Genomic DNA, 27,783 nt, shown 5'->3' with positions numbered 1-27,783 from the left:
TTCAGCATTTTAGCAACTCAACAATCAACCACCATTAGGGTACTATTTTTTTTATACTATAGAAGTAGAAGACGAGCATGCAGTCCACCTGATGGTAAGTGGCTACTGCCGCCCATGGACATCTGTAATCAACCCCAGATAGGATTAGATATTCCTACCTGAAGTCAGCCACAGATGCGCCGCTACCCCTGAGGACTAAGTTGGAACGCCTCGGAAAAGTCTGTCTCCCTTACCACAAAAACGGAACACAGCAGCGCCTAACACGGCTGTTATTAGGTAGAAATAGGTGTGGCGGTGGTGCCGCCGGAGTCGTACCACAAAGGGTTCTACCACCTTTAGAAACCTATAAGTAAAGGAAGATTCTTTAAGAACCGTTGTTGAAGTTACTTCCTTTGGCGTGTCTGGAAAAAGAACAGAGTGCAGAGAGGTTTAGTGTAGGGTGAAATTCCACGGGCCATCGTAACATATATTTTTAACATGGGAATGTATTACGTGTGTTGAAGTGCACATCGACGGTTTTTTAGGGTTCCGTACATAAAGGATAAAAACGGAACTCTATTACTAAGACTTCACTGTCTGTCCGTCTGTCCGTGTGTCACAGGGCTCTATCTCTGGAACCGTAATAGATAGACATTTGAAATTCTTACAGAGGATGCATAACGGTGGCCGCTATAACAACAAATACTAAAAATAAAAAAGTTGAAAACAAAAAGGGGTCCCCATACAACAAACTGCTATTCGATATTTTTCCAACTAACTTTTAAACCGTTAGAGGTAGACAGTTGAAATTTTCACAAAATGTGTAAATAAAAATTTTAGTTGTACGGAATGCTCAAGGTGCGGGTTGGACTTGCACTTGGTAAATTATTAGTAACGCGCAGACCCGCGGGCCACAAGGAAAAGTCGCGGGCCATACACCACCCGTGGGTGTCGGCTTGCCGACCGCAGGTGTTGAATTAGCTTTCAGAAATTTGATGATAAAGTATTTATTGATACATATGTACATAGAAATGTTTTTGAAATTCTACTAAGGAGGTAAAAGAAGTGTTATATGTATATATACGGGAATCTTTTAGGTTCGAAGTTAGAAACGTAAAATTTCAGATAACGTCTATTCAGACAAATACACGACAACGTGGACGGGTGCAAATTTCATATATGATAATGCGTAATTTTGGTATACTGATTAGGTACATCGCAACTACTTTGGACACACTGCGTGCCAACATTTTGTCCTGCCGTGGGGCATGGTTGTGGTTATGCGTGGATTAGTGATGGTTATGTGATAGACACATAGACTTGGATTAAAATTTTTGGGCTAGAACAGGGCTACAGTATCCCCTGCCTGTCGTACGAGACTAAAGGGGGACTTCGGGAGTTGCGGGCAGCAAGAATGGGAGCTCTAACCGCCCAGCCAGCTACCCTGGAAAGAACCACTGTATGTAAGGCCGCATATAACATGGACGGTTCCTATGGAATAGAGTAAATAATAATTATTGTATCCTACATGAACCTTATATTTTAAAGAAAGTTTCATTACAGTCCACTAATTAGAATTTTAGCGTATGTTTCTGAAGAAAGCTTGACCAATTTAGTTACACAGTGAAGAAAAAAAGCTTTTATTAATTAAATATTAATGCTATTTTATCGTTAAAATTGTTAAAGGTACAAATTTACGATTACATTTACGAGTATTTGTCTGTTATATCTTTTTTTTTTTTACGCGGGCGAAGCCGCGGGTTCTGCTAGTACTGCATAATTTCATGCATTTTTAGCTAATATGTTTTTTTCTGTAAAGCGTAATAAAATTATGGTAAATACATGCCCGACCGAATTCCTACATACATAAGACTAACTAGATTAATAATATAATCGAGTAATAACCTACAATAAAAATATAACGCAAGGCGTATAAACTGCAAATCCTTAGAAGACAAAGTTAATGAATGCAACCCTGTTTTGGGGCACTGCATGTTTCAGACTTCTTTCCACAATGAGCAATCACGCTTCTCAAAGAAGAATTGATAGATGACACGCGATATATCGGCACTACACATTACCCATCCGTGAAATCAATTACATTTGTCCAATATTTTCAAGTTCAAACACTACAAAAATCACACAATTCGCTCCGCGGTGCGGTGTATAAATTAAATTTATACCCAGCGTTACGGCGCATTCGAGAAAGAGTCTTGCACGAAGAGTTGTCTGCTATAAGCCATGCTTAGAGTCCCCAGGAGGCGTGCGCACGACCTCGCCTCACGTTAACGCGATCATACGGCAACCGTATGAATTTTTCATGCGGCACGAGGAGTAATGGTGTCGCACTAGATGTCGGATCATTCTTTACGAGCCTACAAATGTAACTTACAACTATTTTATATTAAAAGGCTAAAAACAAGTTTTTCAGTATTTCGACGTCGCTTTGTTTGTAAGTATTCTCAGAAAATCCTGTCATTTAATACCGGTATAGTGAGGGCCAGGGGGCATTAAAAATAATCGATCCGCCATCTTAGGGTGTCCGCCATATTGATTTTTGAATGAGGTCACTGACTGCATCGCACGATCGGGCGTGGTTAACTTGTTTAAAATTCACTTGCAAGATTTCGCATACATACGAGACTAACAAAGTTAGTAAACTGAAAGGCTTTAAAAATGTATAGTACCTATCTTTATCCTACGTCTAATTTTTAAGCCAACTTCGAAATTTTCCATTCACCAAAGGGAATTAGAGAAAGCTTTTTAAAAACCAACGAGAACTAAAGTCATTAACTGCCCCAAACACAAGCATAGAAAAGGTTCGTCCGAAACAGGATTGACTCCTAAACGACGCACCTTTCCCAGAAGTTTTCGTAGGAGCAGATCCGTAATAAGATAAAGGTTTTATCGTCTTTTCGTTAGCATAGTTCGCGTGTGCTCTGTTCGTCGGAGCTTTGTGGACGCTTGTTTGCTTACGGTAGGATAATCCTGGTACAGTTTCCGTATCGTATATACATACGTCTCGTCGGTCTCCAGCACCAAATCTTTTGAAACGGTTAACAGAATAAAAGGGGTTGACATGACGTGTCCCAAACTGTATCTTTGACGCTTCAACCTTTGTGCAACTGATACTTTCATATTTGCTATTTACGATCACACACGCCCGTTTATAATATAAGGAGTCTTTCGTGACTACCAAAATTCAAAATTTGACAGTTGTTGCTTACAGAAAAAATTACAAATTTCCAACTTTAGTAGCCAAAAAATGTACGTCCTTAAAACGGTAAACTGTTTGAAGATAATTTGATGAAAATATTATGGGGCTAAGATCGAAGTAATCGCAAGTAATAAAACCTACTTGTATTGTGGCGGTTTCATACGCGCACAAAATTGAACATCCAATCAACTATAAAGTTTCTGAAGTATGTGTCCTACCCTCTCCCATCTTTCAAAGCATATTAAAACAATGCGCACTATATATTTAAAAAAAAGCTTTTTTTCTGCCAGGTCTGCCAGGTCTGCAATCTGGAGGAGTATATAATATTGGATTTGGAATCGAAACCAAATGTGTATGTGTATGCAAAATTTCCCGTCAAAAATTCAGATTAGATTTCACTGACTTTAAATTCAAGTTATTAGTTGCAATATTTGAGCCACGTACTAATACGGCAAATAGCCTGTAATTTTAGTTTAGATTTGCTTGTAAGAAAAAAAGTTATTAATTGCAAGATTTGAGCCACGTACTAATACGACAAATTAAATTAAAGCCTGTAATTTTAATTTTAATTTGCTTGTAAGAAAACAAGTTAGTTGCAATATTTGAGCCACGTACTAATACGGCACATCAAATTAAAGCCTGTAATTTTAATTTTAATTTGCTTGTAAGAAAACAAGTTAGTTGCAATATTTGAGCCACGTACTAATACGGCACATCAAATTAAAGCCTGTAATTTTAATTTTAATTTGCTTGTAAGAAAACAAGTTAGTTGCAATATTTGAGCCACGTAGTAATACGGCACATCAAATTAAAGCCTGTAATTTTAATTTTAATTTGCTTGTAAGAAAACAAGTTAGTTGCAATATTTGAGCCACGTACTAATACGGCACATCAAATTAAAGCCTGTAATTTTAATTTTAATTTGCTTGTAAGAAAACAAGTTAGTTGCAATATTTGAGCCACGTAGTAATACGGCACATCAAATTAAAGCATGTAATTTTAGTTTAGATTTGCTTGTAAGAAAACAAGTAATTAGTTGCAAGATTTTAGCCACGTACTAATACGGCAAATCAAATAAATCCTGTAAATTTTATTTAGATTTTCTTGTAGGAAAACAAGTTATTAGTTGCAAGATTTGAGCCACGTACTAATACGGCAAATCAAATAAATCCTGTAAATTTTATTTAGATTTTCTTGTAGGAAAACAAGTTATTAGTTGCAAGATTTGAGCCACGTACTAATACGGCAAATCAAATAATAGCCTGTAATTTTAGTTTAGTTTTGCTTGTAACACTTTCTTGTAGGAAAACAAGTTATTAGTTGCAAGATTTGAGCCACGTACTAATACGGCAAATCAAATAAAAGCCTGTCATTTTAGTTTAGATTTGCTTGTAAGACAAGCGACTTAACATTCTCAATTCCTGCTTCTCGCTTCATTTTTTACGCATTTAAATAGCAAAACAGATTGCATTAGATAAAGTAATATTTCCAGTAGAAATTGTAAATTGCATCGTCATCGTTCATCATTCATCATATGAAATTAATTTCGCCGACGCTCGCCCGTTTCGCGTTTCGTAGCGTGCTTTCTGCGATTTACAGCTTCCCGGATTCATATTACCGGAGTATTGGTTCCAAAGGAGTACCTACGCTGATATTAAATATTCTGCAATATGCCATCTTTCACGAACTAGATATTGCCGACGTTAGCTGATCGGCCATATTCGTAAGCGAAATTAAATATGATTTAATCGCTCGGAAATTTTAAGGGGAAAATATTTTTTTAGAAACCATTTACAGATTTAATAAGCGATATTTTTACAAATAATATCTTGAGATAGATCTCTGATTTAAGGCTGATTCAAACCCTAGATAATATATCACGTTAAAAGTTTGATCTTTTCATCGTTTAGGTAAATGAAAAAAACAAAGTTGACAAATACATTCCGAAATCCACACTAATCCTCATATTTGAGACATCAGGGTTTAGGAGTGGAACATCCATTACACACGTATAATATATGTATGCATATTTGAATGTTTCTAAATCTATAATTATTTGTGTGGTAAGAGAGACATACGAGGGTACGTTTTTAAGTTCGCGGAATGAGGGACAAGGAGCGAAAATAAAATGTCAAAATTATTTTTCTTTTTCTACATATTCTCCTGCAAGACGAATGCATTTTTCAGATCCTTGTATTAACTTATTTAAACCCTCATAAAAAAATGTTTTGTCCTTGTCGGAAAAATACGAGGAAATTGCGTCCTTTACTTCTTCGTCTGTAGAAAATTTCTTTCCACGAAGCTCTTTTTTCATTTTTGGAAAGAGATAATAATCGCTGGGAGCCAGGTCTGGACTATAGGGTGGGTGATTTAAAATATCAAAGCCCACCTTATACAGGGCAGCCAGTGCAATACGGCTCTTGTGTATGGGCGCATTGTCGTGCAACAGCAGGACACCTCTGGATAATTTTCCTCGTCTTTTTTCTTTGATGGCTTCTTTTAACCGCTCCAAGATTGTTGCGTAATATTCTCCGGTTATAGAGACACCTTTATCTTTGTAATCTATTAACAAAACTCCTTCTGCATCCCAAAAGACTGTCGCCATGAGTTTGCCGGCCGATTGTGACACCTTAAACTTTATAGGAGGTGCTGTACCCTTTTTATGCCACTGCATGGAGTCTTGTTTAGACTCAGGTTCATAATGGTGAACCCAAGTTTCATCTCCAGTAACAATTCGATTCAGTACAATATCCTTATCTTCTCCACAGAGGTTCAAAAACGCACGGGAACATTCAACGCGCTGTTGTTTCTGAGGCGGCGTGAGCATTCTCGGCACCCACCGCGCGCTGACCTTAGTCATGCCAAGATGGTCATGCAGAATTTTAAAAATGGTTGTATCCGATACTCCAACCATTTCTGCAAGCTGTTTCTTCTTTAGCCGAGCATCTTCCAGTACTAATTTTTCGACTTCCGCTATCGTTTCCGGAATGGTCACCTCAACAGACCGTCCTGGTCGTGGGTCGTCTTCAAGTGAATCCCTGCCTTGCTTAAAAAGGTTGTTCCACTTGTAAACCATCGTTTTTCCAGGGCAAGAGTCCCCGTAAACCGATGACATCTCTTCCATTATGATTTGCACAGACTTTCCTTGCTTGGTAAGGAACTTTATAACGGCGCGATGCTCGATTTTCTCCATACTTCCAATTTTCTTCCGGATTGAGTTGTTTAATTGTCGATAGTTTTAAAACTAATGATGCAATTGTGATAAAACTTTATATTTATACTATTTATGAGTCACTTAACACGTACCGCCCTTAACGAGCCCGCTATCCCCCCTCCAACCCTGCCATTCCGCGGACTTAAAAACGCACCCTCGTACTTTTCCGAGGCGTTCCAGCTTAGTCCTCAGGGGTAGCGGCGCATCTGTGACCGATGTCAGATAGGAATATCTAATCCTATCTGGGGTGTATTACAGATGTCCATGGGCAGCAGTTGCCACATACCATCAGGTGGACTGCATTGCTCGTCTGCTACTCCTATATCATATAAAAAATTTCTTCATTCGAACAACTTATGATTTGCCAAGATCATAAAATGCAAAGAGAGCTTTATTTTAAGTGTCATCACTCAAAGATCTGGCTTGTAAGGAGCAATTAATTGTGAAGGGGAATTTTATCATGAAGTGAGGTGAATCTCCCGACACAACGGCGATACTTGACGCTCGGAACAGAGGAGCGCAGGTAATTGGCATTAAAGCCGGCTAGGAACGGTTGTTAGCACACCGGAGGTAAGCTGCGACTTCGCCCCGGGCACCGTGCCCTTAATTAGACAGAAATACGAGATAGCCGAGGAAAAATGAACCGGATTGCTACAGTTACACAGAATTATGCCGCGCTCTAACGAATATCGTTACACTATTTTTGCGACGCTACGATAAATATACATGAAAGGGACAATAATGAAAAAGGTACCGCCTTTAAACCTTACTCGTTTGAACCGTATTTCGCTTTTTGTATTTGTATTTGTATTTAGAAACGGTATTCACGATGTTTCCAGGCAAAAGTTAAAATTAATCCCGAAATAAATTACTTTAAAACAACATTTTCTGATACATATTTCCATTCGCGTATTCGCACAGAATATTTTTCATTCTGTATAAAAAACGACTGCTTATTAAGGATCATCACATAAAAATGTTTACCCAATACGCAACGTACTCCACGTGCTCGTTAGGGGCCAATTTACGTGTCTGATACGTATAGCGAAAAATAAATTATAACGTAACAAGCGCCTCCGAGGAGATTGATCAATCTATTTTGAAAGTCGCGGCGAAAAGGCATCACATTTTATTGACTTCGGCACATTATTATTATCTGCTTATTTTCCTTCCCACCCTGATACCTCCTAATGCTTTATTGCTACGGAATATTGCGCTCTATTTGAAAACGTAATAATTGAACAAATTACATCACAAATCGCCTTATGGCAGCAAAAATTTGCAAATTAGATACTTAAGGGATCTATAAACCTACGCAAGAAATGTACCTTCATTTTAAAAGCATCTTGAAGTATCGTTTCGATACGCTACTTAACAAAAGGTACTCGTGTACGCTTTCCTTTTAAGTACGATATTTTCTTCAAAAATATTATTTGTATAGTGAAAACATGCTTTAACCCTCATTGATCTCTTAAGGTGGGCTTATTTTGGTATCTCGAAAACCAGATGTACGTTTGGATAAAAAATTTGTATACGCATTACGCACCTATATCTAAGATCAAACTTACATCATCAGACTTATTATTATTAGATTAGATTCATTGGCAAGCGTTTCGGATTCTAGAAATTACATGTATATTAGATTTTTTATAGGACCAAAGTAGTAAACTAGCATACAGTTGAACCTTTCACATCCTTCCACCGAAAAGCAAGAATTTCTTCACGCTAGAAATAGAGGTGGCGATTGTAGTACCCTGGTCGATCCGTAGTAGTTTTACTAACATTGAAATTTACGGGAAATCTCCGATTCATATCCGAAAGTTGTCCAACATGTTCTTTGAAACCTTCAAATTTCTTTGTAGTATCTTAGTCACTAAATTAATTGTCCGATGTTATGAAAAGTACATTAAGAGAAAATTCTCAAGGAAGAATATGAAAGCATTTTGAAATTCAACAATGCGCCACGTTTTACTCCAGAGGAAATAAATTCAAGTATAACCGTATTTTGATACATGGAAAGCCTTTCATACGAATTCAAAGACCGCAATATTTTCTTCTAAGCTTCATTTTAGATTGTAGTATGTATCTACCTTACACCTTACACCTGTACCTACTTTACATTTACAAAAGCACGAAGCTCATAAGTTGTGCTCACTAACGACGGCTTCACTTTCTTTTTCTTACTTTACTTTCATGAATGTATTTGTTAGTGAGAAGAATAATATTACTAATCGCACTTTCTTCCGTTCATGGGTTTAAGATTCGCATGTATGTGAGAAAACTGTTACTTAAGTTATTGAATTGATATGCGCACTAAATCTGTGATTCTAAGTTTTTCAAGTTTTAAAATGAATGTTTTCACTTAGCTTGTACCGGATTATTATATACTAGCTGACCCGGCAAACTTTGTACCGCCTCAAAATCTATTTATCAAATATATTTCATATAAAATATAGCCTATGTTACTCGTGGATAATGTAGCTTTCGAATAGTGAAAGAATTTTTAAAATCGGTTCAGTAGTTTTTGAGCCTATTCATTACAATCAAACAAACAAACAAAGTTTTCCTCTTTATAATATTAGTATAGATATTATCCTTCTCACGCAATACTACACGTATCACATACCATATGATAGAAACAAGTTCATTATTTCGACCACCATACATATCTCCTATATTAAACGATACCTAAACAAATGTACATAGTTATTAAGAAATTTACAAAGTAATTATTAAAACAACATTGACTTTTTAAGTTTACCTACACAACACTAAAAATCGAAATGCTCTCATTAGCGGAACGAATGTGCGTTCAAAAGGAGCAAAGCGATCCGCCTCCGAGCGGATGCAAAGCCGTACAAATGTTACGACAAATAACTTCTGGAAATTGTCGATTGAGCATGTTTTACTTAACATATAGGTAGATGTACCTACATCTTTTTAGAGGCTGATTTCTCATAATCGTTATGGATGTCACATATTTTTAGGACTCGTGACAATAGAAATTATATGACTCGTTTCAACTTTGATGAAAATATCACAATGGTTCTGGTGGTATATAGAAGACTTTTTTCGCAACCTACGAGTATTTCTTGGGCGGCAAAATTATAATCGGGACATTGTAGGGGGCGGGCAAAGACCTTTGCTCTTCATTTCACCTATTTTCAGCGGACAGCTCAAACCCACCCTATAGCATTGCGTTATGTACGACCTTCGAGAACCCACTTTATACTATTTTCATGTATTGTAAATTCCACGATTCCGTTAACATCTTTAAGAGCCCGCAACTTTAAAAAGATTGTCCATACCTATTGTAGGCAAACATGATATTCGTCGAACGGCATATTTTCCGAGCGTACACAGCAATATACGAGCAACCACTCGTCGGAAGCCAAGCAAACGTGTCGACAAATAACTAGTGGAAATTGCCGATCGAACGTACACGTACCGCGACATTCGGCTCCTCAATGCGCGGACGAAAGCCCGCAAGTAAAAGGCACGTAATTTGAGGGAAAATTGCTCACTTCACCCGAGAATATATCATTTTCACTCGCAATACGTACGTAGTAAATATTTGTATCTACGTTTAAATATACGCGTGACATAATAGCCCAGTATGGAATCCAAACTCCCACGCTTCTGTTCCTGTTCGAGTCGAAGAATGCCTGATATTTCGGTAGTCATGTGGGAAACAAAAATACCCCGACGCTAGAGGGAAACATCGTAACGTGCGTCATTTCACAAATTATTTTATATTTGTTTCAAATTAAATGAAATCTATTAAATACATAAATTTTATCTGTATTACAAAAGGAAATCGCAAATTAGTTAGAAAAATACCGTAACATGTGGTCTAACTATAAATATAATTCCTTAATGCTGTTAATGATACCTTCGCGATTTGTTAATTCCAACACGTATATGTGTGCTGATAAAACTGCTTCTTTGTCTTCACTAAACATCTCTCATATCAAAGGGAAAATCGTTCATATTATCACAAGATTTCAAAGAGAAAGTTTGTTTTTTCTAACCGCAAGCAGCGACATGAAAGCAACCTGAAATTGTTCTTCCCAGAATTAAATATTAACGATGTCTCGTGGAAATGAGACAAAAACAGTGATAAAAAAATACCATCGGATTCCCTCCTAGTACACTTAATTATCTTCTCGAGATCGCCGAGTTAATTCCGATATTTAATTATGCAAATGTTCAAGCCTTTTTTGCCCGTCAATACTCCATGGAAATCTTCCGAACGGGTATTATTACCAAGGTAACCGAGAGGTAAAAACAAATTAATGTGAAAACATTTACCGGGAATTCGGCTAATTTGCAAAAGGATTTTTCTATACATTCCTTGTAATATTTTTGTGCGAAAATAAACAGTGAACAGCTAACGAGTAAAATGAAAAACCGAGCATTCTTTTATTTTGTGAAATATTCAGAAAACGGCGGTGAAGAATTCGAAATATTATGGAATGTAATTTCGATATTTAGCTATAACATTTTAAATCATTTTTTCCCATCGTAGTTATCCAATACATAACAGTTTTGCATTACATATTTTTCCAAAACATGTAATGCAAAACTGTAATGGATTATATGTATGTAGATACGTTGAGAGAAAAATGTATGTACGAAACATCAATTGATCAATTACCTATTCTAAGCTTAAAGAACAACAGCGTTAGGGTGTCTTTCCACGAGGAAGCTAAGCCTCGGATACCATCAAATGCACCAACAGGATTGCTTAATTTTCATTGTTTAGCTTAGTTCTAGTAGCTAAGCTGCTTTTATATGGATTGATACCAGGTAAGGATTAGAGCTACGGATGCTAGCCACCTCACAAATATCGGGCGGAAATGCATACCAAAGAACCTATCTGTCTTAATATTCACCTGCAATTATTATGTCTATTGACTTTTATCTTATCTAGGACATCATTATCGCTCAGTACGTAGCAAGTATTATCCCTGATTTCATAACAAAAGAAACGTAAATCAAAATAATTATCATTTTACTGTTACAAATAATTTCCCTGAAACAATATCCAAATATAGAACTCAACAGAATTTACACAGACAATTAAACCGTGCGCGATGTTGCAGCTATAGTGGTTTTGTTCGTCGCATTCCGTGAATTGCGGTCCTTTTGTCATATTATGACCAAGCATCCGTATGAAAACAAGCCAATCGTTGAAAGATATGCCAATAACATCTAAAATACCGTCTGTGCATACTAAACATTGCTGAGGAAGATTGCTTTTCGTTATATGAAAATTAACGACGATATAAAAACCGAAAGGAATTATTATAACTGTGAAGCTTTTGCAAACTTGCTTATTGTTTAAAGGGCCATAATGACACGCATTCTGGGCATAACTGAATGTTAAATGGTAACATTAAGAACAAATAATAAACAAAAAAATATATTTCTAGTGAAAAATAGACTCAGCAAAGGCCATGCTTGATGTTAAGTCGCTAATGGACTTTTTTACTGACCTCTAACTGAGAGGATTACATTTTATAAAAATATGCCTTTCAAAAAGCTTTTTAAAACTTGATGTTTTTGACTTGATCCTTATAAGCAACACTATCAGATAGTGGAATAATATAGAGGGTGCATTTTTTTTCAAAATGAACTCGTTCGATTCCCGGCTAGGGAAAAAGTTATTTTAAAAAAGTAATGATGCAGTTTTAGTTTTTATCAAAATCGGCCTCGTAACTCCTTTCAGCATTTTTCGCTAATCCTTATAGTTTCGGATTTGGCCCTGAAGGCCCGTTTTAAAAATTCACCCTGTATATAGTTATAATATATAACCATGTATGTATGTTAAGAAAATTCATTTATAAAGAAAATGAATTTTGCAAAAATCGCAACAACAAAGTCGCGGCAAAAACTAGTTACCCGAATATGACACATCTCCATCAACGCGTAAACAATAGCTGCAATTAAATCAACACCGGATCGAAACTAATGGCGTTGCCTAATGAATTGGACATTGACTTTCATTTTACGCTAAATATTTGGTTGAAATTCAAAATACAATTAATTAGTAAAGTTCAATTGTGTATGAGCTGAGTTGTATGAATTTCTGATTCATACGCACGAGTACGTCATTAAAATGACACATCATCACACAATCTGTTTTAGGTCATAGTCCATCACGCTTGCCAAGTGTCGTTAGGTAAACTTGACAATGTCCCTGTAGTTCCGGGACTAGAATAGGGTTACGGTTACGGTATCCTCTGCCTGTCGTATGAGGCGACTAAAGGGGGCTTCCAGAGTTGCGGGCGGCAAGAGTGGGAGCTCAAACCGTCCAGTAAGCGCCCGGGAAGGACGGCGGTATATGTGGTCGCATACCATCGTAAACACTACATGGTGAAGGAGGAGAGAAAACAGCTCTCCCACGGCAGAGCCCGATCGGGACATCGCGCTTGGAGCACTCCGGTTGTGTTCCGTTGGAGATCCCGGAGTTCTCCACCAAGCGTTGAGGACAGCCACAGGGATTTAGTGCGCTAAAAATCTCACATAACCCAGGGTCGCTCCCACGGCATCAGGTACCTTTTGAAGGTTTCTCCTCGTAAAAAAAAGGTGTACAAACACGAAAAAAAAATCGTCAACACTTAATATTAAGTTTTGTTTTATGTGTAGCCCTCTTATCACGAGATATCGCAAGTAGTCGTAACTAACGTATTTCGGCACAACTTGTTCCTTAAAGTAACAAAACTGGAATAGCACGTAAAAAAATAACTACTGAAAAACAGCTAATAAAATCCAAATCAATATACCACCGAAGATAATTTATTTGTCCGACCGATTATAGGTATACTTATACACCCCAAAATACTTCACGAGGCAGGGATGAGTCGCCATGACGACCAACTGGATCCCATTGAAAAGATTTACCCTCATCCGATATTGTGAGTTTCAATAGTTTATTCTACAAACTCCCGCTAAGAGCTACTTAAGGCGGATAAAAATCTCTTTTTCCTTCTGAGAATTCGATATCATTATACACGAAATATTTCAATGGAAAGTATATGTGCGTAAAAATATATTATTTATTATGAAATATGTGATCATTATTGCCGTGGAATCAAATAATATTGACATTGTCATGTTAACTGTACCCTTACCAGGAGTTTTTACCTTTCGACAAATATGACTGTATTTGTTTACGTATTTGCCCATACAAATTCCAATCAGCGCCCCTAGCGGATTGTGTCAGAACTAGGAAATCGTATGGGAACTGTTGCTCTATGAAAATTAACGTATATAATACAAAAAAAAAACTACCCATTACAGTTCTCTTTTCTTATGCGTTTACATATTACACTTGCCGAAAACTTCAAACATAAACAAAGTCAAACACTATCCCCACGTTTGATTTTTTATAGTTTTGTTAAGGTTTGGCAAGCATGTGGGCGCAGTATAAGAAATTGACATATGTTGCGTTCGTACCTAAGCCTGGCACTTACGGCAAACAAGCGTTTGCAAACCTACACAAAACAAGTCTAAACTCTACGCTTACATTTGAATTTGTGACGGCTTGTTAAGGTTTCGCAATCATATGAACGTGGCATTAGTCTACGTCATACACAGTCAACCATTTGTTATATTTTACGTATATGATTTTTTTAAGTAAATTATATGCAAATAAAAGATTTCTTGTTAGAATAAAATAAAATGAAAAATAATATTAACTCAGACGCTCACTACAATAAATGGAGTAAATTGTTCTCCTCTATAAAAATTCAAAGACAATCCTGGATGATCTGCAATCTCCAGCGCGAAGATTGCTAATACAATAGAGGGAGGATATTGTGATTTTTCATTTCCACGTAAAAAATTAAATTGGAAAATTTCAAAACAATCATCGCATGGAAGGTGAAGAAAGCCAAGTAGCGGAGCTCGGAGAAGGAAAGAAACAAATTATCTCTATTGGCTAATTGCCGGATCAAAGTGGGGGGAGGCGGCTAGGTAAATCCGTATTTTTATTTTTCAGGAACAAGCCGGGCCCGGGGTGGGACGCGGCCGCGGGCGCTATACGCAATTATTGTTATTACAAAGAGATTGGCCCTGAGCCGGCTCACGGCTCGAGAATTTTTCACAGAAACACGAAATGAATTCCAACAACTCATAATTGCACCGTATTTTACGTATTAGGGCCCCGTTTGCAAACTTTGTAGACACAAACATTGAACGTATCAGACACTGGCCGTAGCAGACAAAATAATACTCTTCTGTAAAATATTTTGACATGCACGGCACATATCGGTGAAAGTTTCGGTTTCGGTCAAAAATTGGCTTAATCTTTCGGCTCAACCGAAACACACATTCAAAATTTCAGGTTGATTTCGACTGTAGGACCTTCGACTAATATTCCATTCTAGCTAACTTTACCATCAGTACACTGACGAACCACGTCTGACAATTTACATTTTTGTTTTCTTTTTTATATACACCCATTGGATCAAAAATGTAGTATTTTAATAAAGGTGTCTTATAAAAATTCTTTTAAGAGTGTGAATTTTTTTTAATTCCAAGAAATTGTGTAAATTTTCATAAATCTTTAAAACTTTCGCTTTCGGTTTCAGCCGAAACTATGTCAGAAACCGAACCTTCGATTTCGGCTGTAAAACCAGTTTCGACCGGTCACTACCAAATATTATTAATACACATTGTCTAAGATAATACCACTTTGCCTGCGACAAAACTCGCTGGACACGCTGATTGGTGTAAATGAACCATAAGCCAAGTCTAGCCGAAAAAATAAAAAACTTAGCATTAAGATTTGCAATCGAAGTGCGCGTGGTAGTATTGACGAGACTAATAAATAAATTGGAAATGGAAACGTGGGGAGAAATCGACTAAGACGAGGTAGATTAATTAGTAACAGAATAAGCAAAAAAATCAAAGCACGGTAATAAATTGAAGAGATAAATTTTGTATTATTTCTCCTTTTAAGAAATACTTTAATTGAGTTGAAGAACCTTTAGATGGAATTAAAGGTCTTGGAATATAGTCTGTCTCAATAAGTTACTTTTTTAAATCACTATAGTTATTCCAGTATAAATTACTTCGATTTCGTGATAATACATACCTAACACTTTCCAAAAAAAAGATGTTATGAAAAAAATAAGACATTTACTTAAACGTTCATATTGTATGGTTTATGTACTCGTACTTATGCAAAATGCAAATGTATGTTTCAACGTCCTTACTTTAGACTTATAACAATAGTCCTTACTTTAGACTTATAACACGCTGGCTCGTTTTCTTTTGAAGACGTTAAAACATTTTACATGAGGCTACCCAATTTAGTTTGCATGAGTAAAAACCCGTCTGTGATTTATATCATATAGAGCTTCTATACATAAAGGGTTACTTAGGCTTTTCTACGCAATTAAGACTTTATAACTGCATATAAAAAATGTTGAAAATATTAAAAAAATATTTTTCCAAAAATAGACTTACCAATAAAAACGAATATCTGGTGGTGGGCGTACCGCAGGAGCATCGATATGGAAACGGTCTGAAACAACAGAACACAATTGTATGTTCATTTCGAATGCAAAAGTAAAGTTTTATTAGTCCATTCCGCATTCACATGTCCGTAAAAATAACGCATGTATGTACTCTATGCCCCTTTAATACATTTAACAATTTTATGTTAAAAACGAAGTGTAAATGGTGTGAAGTATTTACAAAAAAAATGTTTTGTACGCATCATAGAGCCTTTTTAACGTGCCGTTTTGTGATTATAACCACTTTTATGCTGTAGTACTTCAATGGGAAAAAGATATAAGAATGAAGTACATTAATATTTTTATTGCACTCTGTGAACTAAAACCCGCATTTTAGCCACGCTTGTCCGTGTCCAAAGTAGCCGATTTTTACACCGTACGACTACCCTCACACTTGTAAAAAATAAACATCGCTATGAAGGTCTCACACTTTTAAATGTCATTTGAAAATTAAAAGTGTGTAAGGATTATTTTGTTTAAAGGAATAATTATGTTAATATTTTATTTTGAGTGTATTTATGATCTGATCTTACCATTGTGTATACCATTTTAAAACAAATAAAACACTGCAACAACATACTAATAGTTTAATCATTTCACTATTCTTATTACAAAATGAACATAAACGGAAACACTTGTTGAAATTAAAATACTAAGACACTATGTTTTTAAATATAAACAATATATTTTTTTAATATTTTTCCTCAGTTTGAACGGCCTTACTCTTTCAGTCGTGAATAGTCTTTTATTAATAGTTACATTACAATTATGAAAACTAAAATGCGTCGCCTCATTGGCAAATTTTGAATGTATAAGCTGATATCTTGATGATAAAAAAATAGCTCCTTTTGACTGCTCCGATTGGATCTCAGAGACGGTTTTCGCCTCATACATTAAAGAAGCCGACAACTCGTCGATAGTACCTGATGGTTCACCTTCTGCGAGGCAGTCATGTCCGCGAAGGAAGACGCCGAACGAGCAAGGGAGCGCGCTGAACCGGCTCGGAGGAGGAGTCGCCGCGGGCGTACGTAAAGGCCCCAGGCGCTGTGCCCCTGTAGTTTCGGGACCAGAATAGGGCTACGGTATCCCCTGCCTATCGTAAGAGGCGACTAAAAGGGGGCTTGCGGGCGGTAAGTGGGAGCTCGAACCGCTCGGTAAGCGACCCCGGGAAGGGCGGCGGTATGTGTGGTCGCATACCGTCGTACGCACCAGATGGTGTGGCGAGCGTCAAGCTCACCTGGGCAGAGCCCGACGGGACAACGCGCTAAGAGGACTCCTGTTGCGTTCCTTTGGAGATCCCGGAGCCCTCTACGCAGCGCTGAGGACGGCCACCGGGGGGGTAAAAATCCCACATAACCCTGCGTCGCTCCCACGGCGCCAGGTACCTTTTGAAGGTTCCCCCTCGTGAACAAAAAAAAAAAAAGTACCTGATGGTATCTCTTTTTTTTCCCTCAACAAAGATGTAGACGCTCTCGTGGTTGAAGCACCATTCTCGTTGCTTGAAATTTTTTTAGAAAAGTTCAGGCGAGAATTCGAAGGTTCTGATATTATATCGGCACCAATCGTTTTAGTGCGTTTTACAATTTCCATTCCATTGGTAATTTGCTCACAAATCCTTTTTTTATTGTTTACGGAGTCCGCAATGTACCCGAAAGCGACCGTCGCCGATTTCCAACCTCCGTGCCTCTGTAACGTTGTGATATCGGCACCACCGTCGACTAATAGAGTTGCCGACGTCCTTCGAAAGCTATGCCCTGTGAAATTTTGAGCGTCGTGCAGATGTAAATATTTAGCTTGTTCATTGCATGCCTCTATCGTATGCCGGAGAAAAAATCTGTCATTAGAACAATGTTCCGGTCATGCCTGGCGATATTTCCAGCAATAATGAAATAAATCATTCGTTATAGTGAAAGACCTTGGTACTTAATTTTTGGTTCATGGTACTTGTACGGGAAGTACATCGTCTTCCACTTTTTTAACGTCGCCGACGGTGATGTTCACGAACTCTTCTCTTCTCAATGCTCCAGAAATTCCAAAGATAAGAGCTACCTGAAAATGAATTTTATCTTTTGAGCACGTATCCACCATACCAGGCGTGAATAAGTTAACAAGTCGAAAATGCACACTATTGCTACTATTTGTTGAGAGTTTTTAATAATTTACAAGTTGCATGTGTGTGATAAATACGTGTGTGTGGTAAAAAAAGCTGCATGAGTGTGGTGGCTATATATTAAACAATCCTTATGCAAATCTTGATTACAAAGTATATAAATGTGTTTGTAGTACATATTTTTGTATTTAGGTCGAAGTATCGACATATTTGTGCCTGGTATACATATATAATTAGGGTTTTACTCACCTTTTCTAATAAATGTATATTATCAGGTGCTTCATTTAAAAATTTGGCAATGTTTTCTCTGCGATTTTTAGAGCGATATCCCAAACCATACTTTTTTAAAAAAGTTGTCAACTTGTTGTAGCTACCAATATCGACGTGATCTTACGCGTTGATTGTGCATTTCAACATGGAATACGTTGCCCATAAACTTAGTGGAGCGTACTTGGTCGATATTTGCGCAAAGTATGCCAAAAGGACGTCTTCACAAAAATAATTAGATTTATTTTCTTTGCGCCATTTTTTGAAAGCGTTATACGCTGCAGTATACGGCTTCTTAGATTTGCTGGGCAACAAATTAAAGGTTATTGTTTTGGCAATTTATTTTACATCACTATATTCACTTTCTGTACCGTTCATATTGTCTGGTTATAAGTACTTTTTGGACGTAGAGAAGCGTGTTAATTGATTCGGAAAACTCGCTTGCCTACTACCCTCAACTGTGATTGTTTTCGCACAGTGTAAACATCGAAATAATATCAATATAATCACTTTACTAGGTACATTTTAATAGGTAAATAAATTATTGTTTTTATTTCATTTTTTATATATATCATTTATTTTTTTGTTAAATATTGAATTTGTTCCATTCTGATGTTTTTTTTTTATAATATAGGAGTAGAAGACGAGCATGCAGTCCACCTGAAGGTAAGTGGCTCCTGCCGCCCATGGACATCTGTAATCAACCTCAGATAAGATTAGATATTCCTACCTGAGGTCGGCCACAGATGCGCCGCTACCCCTGAGGACTAAGCTGGAACGCCTCGGAAAAGTCTGTCTCCCTTACCACACCCTTCAAACCGGAACACAGCAGCGCCTAACACTGCTGTTATTAGGTAGAAATAGATGTGGCGGTGGTGCCGCCGGAGTCGAACCACAAAGGGTTCTACCACCTTCGAATTACCTTAATTAATTAATTTACCTTTCGATGTAAAAAATAATGGAATTATTGAAACTATTAGTTTTACTTTTCTTTTAAAATAGTAATCATGTTTTTTTAGATTACTTGATATAAGCGGGTTAATGTCACACGAGCTATAAAATAGTATAATAATGTAATGTACTATTAGGGCCGTCTTCAATCAACAAATCTATTTTTTTAGTAACACAAGATACACAAATCCTATCTCTGATTACAATTGACGCCGTAGGAGATTTGTACGGATTATTTAGGCTTTGCCGTGATCTACATACATACAACAGCACCATCATCACATAATACATTGAGTGAATAAATCAGCTCTATTGTCATACAAACTTCAAATATAAAATTAATCTTTAATTCTACGTCTCTTTAAACCAGAAATTATTTAAACAATTATTTTCGCGAATTTCTTTCAGTCTTCTTGAAAATCTTCTTTTTCAAAATGATTTTACATTGATGGTCCATGCCAAAACGTAAAATTTTCATACCATTCCAAGTTTATATGACGAAAAGCCAAGAACCCCAAAACAGATCTTTAATTACAAAATGTCAGATAACGTAGCACATCACTACCCCACCTTGGACATTACTGCACAAACTTGCAATCCATTTCGCAAAAAGCATTCCGGCTTCGAAATCTCAGATCACACATGCCGGGGCGGCCGGGGCGGATAACGCCATCAATCTCGCCGCCACATCATTTGCTCCCCGCACCGCGCCGATTGAATTTCATTAACGAAACGCTTAGTGCGAATTGGATCCATTTGAGCAACAACGCGATCGACTTCGCTGAATGTACCTTATATCTATGCATTCACATTGACTCGAGTTAGTGCGAATAGATCTACAAATTCTATATGTTTGAATTATAATCGCGGCCAGTAAACATTATGGCTTTTCATTACACTTATATAATCAATAACAAGAAACAAACATGGGCCTAGATGAGAACCTTGAACTACCCTATGTTTCATATTAGATATTAGTATCTATTTATTTTTTGAGGGCAGATGAGTATAGTGAGATTTAATGCCGCCCATATATCTGTTATGAACTTCAAATCAAAATGGGAATCATACCTGATTCACGCACACCATTTAAAAAAGCTCAAAGTGGCTTATCACTTCTTCGATAAAGTTTCTACCTCATATACCATATGTGTAGCGGTGACGTGCCACAGGCGTACAACGTAGGGAATCCCATGCCGTGTCCCATTTATATCAATAATCCAAAATTAATAAAAAGGGATTATCATTTTCTATAAGACTAGTTTGCCTCTTAATCTATAACTACGTAATTCTTAATAATATTTTTACATTTCTATACTCTACTATATGTAGCAGACGAGCATGCAGTCCATCTGATAGTAAGTGGCTACTGCCGCCCATGGACATGTGTAATCAACCCCAGATAGGATTAGATATTCCTACCTGAGGTCAGCCACAGATGCGCCTCTACACCTAAAGACTAAGCTGGAACGCCTCGGAAAAGTATGTCTCCCTTACCACTCCCTTCAAAACAGAACACATCAGCGCCTAACACTGCTGTTATTACGCAGAAATAGGTGTGGCGGTGGTGCCGCCGGAGTCGAACCACAAAGGGTACTACCATCTTCAAGTAGAATGTAGGTATACGCAAGTATATGTACTTGCGTATACCTACATTCGTTCATTAATTCATTCATACATTCATTCATATATATTTTCGCAAGTCTTTTTAGCAAGTTTCGTTAGCCTTTTATCAACAACGCATTTTAAAGGCTTTCGAGATATTTTACATTTACAACGCAAACGCCGCGTGTTTGATGTGAAAACTGAATCAGTGAAGCGTAATACACCAACATAGTTATAGTCAAAATAGCCTTTACTATATTCGAGACTGATGTCACCGCTTGGCAAAAGTGTACATTTAATATAAAAAAAATATAGGCACCGACCGTAAACATGTAGATCCCTAATTTGTTTCATATCTACTTTTGAAAACGTTTTGTTGGTCAACTTCCGGTGTAGATAAAAATATATTATAAGTTTATATTTATGTATATTATAAGTTTTAAGTAATTTCTTTATGTCGATTTAATTACTGTAAAAAGTTGCAGAAGGCACAGAACAGACTTAACCGGGATGGAAACAATTAGGACGTACATAATTATGTTTAGTAGTGTACCTGTTAACATTGACGGATGGATTAGCAATAGCAATAGGCTCAAACATATATAAAAAAAAAGAAAATACAAATTTAAGCGCTTCCTTGATTTTTTATATTTTACAGCGCAAAGTGCGCTTGCATCGCGCTCCGCCGCCTCACTTTTGATGTGAAAACTGAAGCGCTGGAGCGATACAGCAGCGCAACGGCCCGAGTGTAATCCGCCCATCGGCTTTTAGTTTTTATAGCGGCTCTAAACTCGGTCACACCCCTATTGTACGCTCTAAGCTTATGACCCATATCGATCGATATTTCAAACCGAAAATAAGTATTGTTCAGCAACAACCAAATGCATTTTAAGTGTTCGGTAAATGCATGCATCATGCACCACATATTTATTAAACTATAGATTGAGATCACTCATTTGATGTCAATAAATTTGTAATACGAGTATAATCTACAATTGGTGTGTTTGTTCTTCTTATAAATAAATGTGGCACAGTATAAGTGATAATGATTCAGTCACTATAATCAACACTTTCAATTATTAATCAAAATTAATTATAATCCCCAGTTCACGGTAGATACTGCAATAAATACTGTAGTAATTACATAACTTAAAGCGGTGGTAGACCAATTATGGTCCGAACGGAGTTACCACCGCCTTGCCTAATTAAAGGAGATTTTTGCATTTTAATGGAAGGATGTGGATGCTGGCTGACTTACACATGAGTAGAATATTTTAGTCCTAAAGAGTGCCAACACATCAATGATCGACTTCAGGTACTCAACGTGTTCTATATAGACTTCAAAATAGATACGCTCAAATAGAAAGCAACATTTATTTTCACGGCAATTTTCCGCAGGTTTAAAAAGCACGGTGCAGTTAAAACACAGAGTCATAAATCACCACAAATAATACAGCCAATAACATACTAGAAACAAAATACATAAATGTGGCCATGGAATTCATAAAACGCAATATCGAATAGCATCAAATTTTCGAGTAATAAATACCAGTAGGTACGCCGAATTGGATCTGAAATACCTCAATTTACTTTGTGCTTTGACGGGCGCATCGGATGAAACCGAATAGCCGTGTCAGCTATTGCGTAGGTACCGTTTGACAATTGATTAATACAATTTCTCTGCGTAGTGACATAGCGATATGGAATTAGTCTGCCAACGCATAAGGGCTCATTCACATGTATATAGTGTGTTAGGGTGAAAACACAAACCCACGTTACGACACCGTAGACGACTTCGCCACGGCGACCGATGCCGTAATTGCGGCGCCGTAAGTTGATACGTTGACTTCTAGCGATACACATTTTCGCATTTTAACGGTTTTACATAAGGTAAAATCTCAGCACACTTCTCAGCAATCTCAGCAACCAACGTTGTAGGCTGCCCTGACGCCCTGTTGCCATCAGGGGGACGCATTCGGTTGACCCACATAAAAAAATAAACTATTACCTAGATTATAAAGTGTCTTCGAAAAAATGGAATATACAGGGTGAATCTTTAAAACGGGCCTTCAGGGTCAAATCCGAAACTATAAGGATTAGCGAAAAATGCTGAAAGGAGTTACGAGGCCGATTTTGATAAAAACTAAAAGTGCATCATTAGTTTTTTAAAATATTTTTTTCCTTAGCCGGGAATCGAACGAGTTCATTTTGAAAAAAATTACACCTCTATATTATTCCACTATCTGATAGTGTCGCTTATAAGGATCAAATTCTGGGAAGTAATGTTATGTGACAAATTAAAGGAAAAGGAAAATTTTGAAGAAAATACGTATTTTTCCATACATTTGCATACTAATCCTTAAGGATTATACATAACAAATGATTTATGTATAATTCTTTAGAAACATACATAAGTCATACCATTGAAGAATTTGTTGGTTAATCAACTAATTATTCGATGTTATGACTATGACATACGGCTTAGTATGAGAAAGTAATAGTTTGGCAAATAAGTTACCGCCGTTTTTATGATTTATTTTTTTAATGAAAGTAGATAACTGATTAAACAGTAAATTCTTATTGTTTGTTGTTTACAACTTTGTTTCAACGTTAAATATGATTTTCTATATCTCATTGTTTAGTAATCACTCGGATTTGATTCTAAAAAGTATTTCTCGCAAATTGTCAACTTTACATCTGTATTAAACGAAACTCCGCCCATAGCTAAGTCGGACATAAAAATATAAATTATTGAGAAACAAAACGTCCATTTCGAATGATTAGAAACATTGAGCCAAAAAAAATAATAATACATGAAATATTTAAATTGATGAATGGCGGGAACTTAACTGCCAGATTAATATGAAAAAATATGTATTTTCTTAAAATTGAGGCTTTTCCTTTAGTTTGTCATTTATCATTACTTTCCAGATTTTGATCCTTATAAGCAACACTATCAGATAGTGGAATAATATAGAGGGTGCATTTTTTTTCAAAATGAACTCGTTCGATTCCCGGCTAGGGAAAAAGTTATTTTAAAAAAGTAATGATGCAGTTTTAGTTTTTATCAAAATCGGCCTCGTAACTCGTTTCAGCATTTTTCGCTAATCCTTATAGTTTCGGATTTCGCCCTGAAGGCCCGTTTTAAAGATTCACCCTGTATACATTTAACGAAAAGACAATATGGTGTCAAAGTGGTTGAAATAAGTCAGAAAGTACGTCCAGATTTTCAAACTTGATTAATTAGGAAAATCCTATATATCCCTATATAATCCTATATATCCTAGAAATAGCCCCGAGGGGCGACATTACAGATGATACAAAAATAAAATAAATAATAATTATTAGACAATTTCAACTACGCGTCGCCTACAGTACGGATACAATATCTAAACAATTCTAAAAAGGGCGTCTTATCCAGCCCAATTAAAAACCTTATAATCTTATACTAACGTGTAGAGATACTACGTGAACCACTTAATCATGGCAACGTATATGTAACGCACCCTGTCAACACACATTCACCATGTCACAGGCTGCAAATTGTGTCACAAACAGACGACATTGATGCACGGCTCAATATTAATATGTAGACAAACGATAATCTCATTATCGCCAACGCATTACTGTCTCTGTCAGTTGTGGGTCCCACAACTGAGCACCCACGCTTCTCTGCTCATAATGAGAAAATTTGAACTTTGTCAAAGAGAGCGAATGAGTAGATTGATAATAATGAGTTCGCGAACTACGAATTTAGTCATAATCATAAAATTGACAATAGCAAGTAAAAATCCTGGTATGTTAGCAATATTTATGAGCATGTATGCACTTTTCAATGTGCGAAGTGCAAACTCCATAACACTCGTTTTAATTTTTAAAAGATTCGAAAAGGAAATGTAAAGACTACTTCCATCTGTTGGTAATGTAAGCGTTCACTGCATACCTATGTAACCAACTCCATATACTGACTTATTAGTCCGTAGACCATCTTTAGTCGCCTAATTTGTAAGAATCCACAACCTTACACCGAAAGGTATGAATTGGGAACGCTAGAAATAGGTATTAAATTACTTACACCCTAGTACAATATGATTTTAAAAGTTTTTTTAATAAATTTATTCCTATAATATACATGTATTGAATTAAGTGACGTGACGAATTATCCTTTCATTCGTTTGAGCGAAACAACTTCATAATTGTATTTCTTATTTTTAAAAAATCATTGAACTGTAAAAAGCTGTAGTGAAACGTCACAGACAATTTGATTTTCATCGTCGGCAAGTTGATTACATCGACGCGCCTGATGATATTAGCCTTGCAACCGAGGTGCACATTTTTGAAGTGAAAACTTCTAGAGCGGCGTTGTGCACATTTTGTGATGAGTTAAAAATGTTAAACTCGCGTCAGGGACACATGACTTGAACGTAAATTCGTAAGACTGTCATATTTGTATACGATAGCGCAATAAATGAATATTGTATTTTACCACATTAATGATATTACTTTTACACGGATAATTAAAGCACTTCGTGCAAACTGATTCCCTAAGTATTCCAAAATATCAAAAATGCACTACGTTAATATTAAAGTTTTCACTTCTGTCAGCACTCTCGCAATCCAACCCGTAGATTTATAATCAGATTACTAATATGTATTTGATATTACTAATAATATTTTATCGATATATCAAGGCTATTATTAACTTTGTAAGTTTCAGTTTAACTATTAGAACGTATTAATGGTACGAAAATGTTAAGAGTATGAAAAAATTACGAATTAACCTATTTATAATGTTTATAAAGTCTCTAAAGCACCACCGATTAATCGAAACCGAGTGTGTATTAAAACAAACACAATGTGACCGATCTTATGTAGGGCTCCCATACTTCGATCACTAATAAAAACCTCCCATATCATTAAAAATATGTTACAGATATTACATATATAAATATGCTACTATAGTGACTACTAATAATATGGTATTCGCAATTTAACAATACAACTCATTTATTGTTATCAGTAAATATACAAAATGCAACATAAAACCGAGGACGCCATGACACTTAATTAATAAATTATAATGACTTCTTGGTTCGAAAAGCAGTGATAGCCTAGTGGTTAAGAAACGCGGCCTCTCGATCGAGGGGTCCGAGGTTCAAATCCCAGGCACGCACCTCTGATTTTCAAATTTATGTGCGTATTAGAAATTAATTATCACTTGCTTAAACGGTGAAGGAAAACATCGCGAGGAAACCTGCATACCAGAGAGATATACATATAAAAAAAAATCTCAAAGGTATGTGAAGTCTATCAATACGCATTGGGACAGCGCGGTGGACTATGGCCTAATCCTTCTCATTCTGAGGGGAGACCCTTGCCCAGCAGAGGGACAGTAATGGGTTGATGATGAATGACTTGGTATACTGAATGAAATTGCGTAAAAAAAGTAAAACAACCCATGTGACTCATATTTACAATCAGCTAAAAAATTGACCTTTAATTACATTTAATTTGGCCGATAAAACCCTTAACAGACTATTGTATACCTATATCGCTAAAACAAACATACGACAATACACTTCGGCTCGTGCCTTCGGAATTTGGAACCGTAATAAACTTTGAAAGGGCTGTAAAAGTGCAATAACTGTAACTCGGGAGGTCCTGATTTTAGTACCGCGGCCCCTCCTCGCCTTACCTTACCTATTAATTGATATATAAATACGCGGAATTGAGGGCTTTTCACGTGAAATAAGACTCCACATTTGAGTATGTGTGCAGCAGACGATAATTTAAAGTCAAATTAGAAATTTCACTTTCTGCACCACTTGTAAGAATCTTGAATTTAACATTAATAAATATGTATAACGCATTTTTGGGTGTTCTTTACTTTCCTATATTCTGTGTTAATTTTTTATTTCAAAATTAACTAGTTTAGTTTTCGGCTCCGGAAATCTTTATATATATATTTCTTATGTGCGTGTGTATGTCACTGAACTCCTCCTATACGACTGGACTGATTTTGATCAAATTTATTGTGTGTTCAAGGGGACTTGAGAATGGTTTAGATTCCCAATTTAGTCCGTGGGAAAAGGTGTTTTTTAATTAATTTTTAATTCGTAAGTAGTTGTTGATTTTGGAATGTTTCACATTGGATTCGACAGACTTCGCTACCATCGCAGTTTCAAATATTCTATCTATTTTTCAAACCCGTAAGTGATAAGGGTTGTTCACCCTTAACATTTTTTTACATTTATATGGCAACACAACGTTTGCCGGGTCAGCTAGTAGATATATAAAAATCTAATTATTCAGTTATATTTTTTATCAAAATCCATCTCGTAATCCTTTAATAATCTTCGCAGTTCCTTATCCGATTAAGCCAATCCACACACGCTTGAAAAAATCATCTGTCAATTGTTTGTCAATCACCCTTCGATGTTTTTTGCTTGACACGAAGGGTGTCGGACTTTGATTGGCACAAGATATTTCTTACAAATCTACGTTTTCTTTACATTTCGTTACTAACTATAATATTATAACTTCTAGATGAAAGCCGTAGAATGTATTGTATGTATGTATGTTGTTATAATAATTGTTCATTCTATCTCCGACATGTCTCATGAAAAATTTAACCACGCCATCTATATATCAGTTTCGTAACCAACTTGGGTTCGACAGACCTCTAAAATTAATATGCTTTGCCTAATAAAGACGCTACTCTCTAACAGATGGCACCACCATCCGTACTTTCAAACCGTAAGTTCAAACAAATTCACAAGACACACGCTACTCGACGCTAGATGGCGTTGCATAGTAAAATGACTTCCTGAGTAAAACACTTGACATTTTTTTTTAAAAAAACGAACACGTATAGGATTGGTAGCACAGATATGTAACAGTAACAAAAGAGGTT

General features: G+C 36.5%; 1 protein-coding gene across 2 annotated transcripts in view; it reads right to left on the bottom strand.

Moving 5' to 3' along the window:
- Positions 1-27,783, bottom strand: part of LOC140752056 (membralin) — a 141,506-nt gene that overhangs the window by 104,906 nt on the left and 8,817 nt on the right. For both annotated transcript variants that reach the window (XM_073086202.1, XM_073086201.1), the window contains exon 7: positions 15,888-15,945. In XM_073086202.1, coding sequence (XP_072942303.1) covers positions 15,888-15,945 — 58 coding nt within the window. The remainder of the gene's footprint in view (positions 1-15,887; positions 15,946-27,783) is intronic.

Source organism: Epargyreus clarus, unplaced genomic scaffold, assembly GCF_041222505.1.
Source record: "Epargyreus clarus isolate Ecla_fem2 unplaced genomic scaffold, WU_Ecla_fem_2.2 ptg000024l, whole genome shotgun sequence".
In the NCBI taxonomy this organism is placed as follows: domain Eukaryota; kingdom Metazoa; phylum Arthropoda; class Insecta; order Lepidoptera; family Hesperiidae; genus Epargyreus; species Epargyreus clarus.
This window is presented reverse-complemented; position numbering and strand designations above follow the sequence as displayed.